We start from the raw sequence: 705 nt of genomic DNA, 5'->3' as shown, positions 1-705 counted from the left end.
CCATTGTAGCAAGCGTTGGGTGTACCGCGTCGTTATAGCCGACAGGTGTCGCCAATCGACTTGGTCTTGAAGCATGGCACCCAACGTAAAGTGGCATTTGGAGGGACCCGTGGGCCACCAAGAGAGAGCCTCATGCACACCTTGTCCATCTCGGCCGACGGTCTTGGAGACGGTCGAGATGAATTTGCCAGACAGGACGTGCGGCAGCTGGAGTGGTTGACCAAAGTGCACAAGCTGGCCGCGGGTAGTGGACTCTCGGAGCTTGGCGGCGTTGCCGAACGCTTCTACAGCGGCTTGCTGTTCGAGGGGCTCCATTATCTCAGCTCCTTCGCCGATGGTGCTCGGTGCCTTTGCCAGTCGTTTCCGGGCTTCGTATTGCAGCGGCGGCGTGATGCGGAAGAGGCACCCGTCGAGCTTCCCGCCTGCCACGTCGCTAATGCAGCCAAGGCGCTCGTCCACAAAGCCATCCGAATGCACGTGCCCGCGATCGTCAATCTTGATGACGACGATGTCGCCTTCATAGACCGCACCTGGTAGACGTTTGCGGCCGGCCATGCTGGGTTTTTAAAGTGGCTCGAACGGTCGCGGGCAGTGGCGCGTTGGATCGTAAACCTCGAACAATTGATATTTTGAAGAAAGGCCAACCCGTGTGCTCGCGTTAACGCCTGCTTCCATGCCGCTATATCCTCTAAAATGCAAAACCTC

At 58.0% G+C, this 705-nt stretch overlaps 1 protein-coding gene across 1 annotated transcript; it reads right to left on the bottom strand.

The window, feature by feature from the left end:
* Window positions 1–32: 32 nt before the first annotated feature.
* On the bottom strand, window positions 33–555 carry SPRG_09784 (hypothetical protein; the record flags this gene model as incomplete). Its single annotated transcript, XM_012349436.1, has 2 exons — window positions 33–65; window positions 160–555. 2 exons carry the CDS (start codon window positions 553–555, stop codon window positions 33–35), a joined length of 429 nt encoding a protein of 142 aa, XP_012204826.1.
* Window positions 556–705: the final 150 nt, after the last annotated feature.

This window comes from Saprolegnia parasitica, assembly GCF_000151545.1.
Source record: "Saprolegnia parasitica CBS 223.65 unplaced genomic scaffold supercont2.54, whole genome shotgun sequence".
Lineage (NCBI taxonomy): Eukaryota > Oomycota > Saprolegniomycetes > Saprolegniales > Saprolegniaceae > Saprolegnia > Saprolegnia parasitica.
Note: the sequence above shows the minus strand (reverse complement) of the source record. Positions and strands in the feature narration are given on the sequence as shown.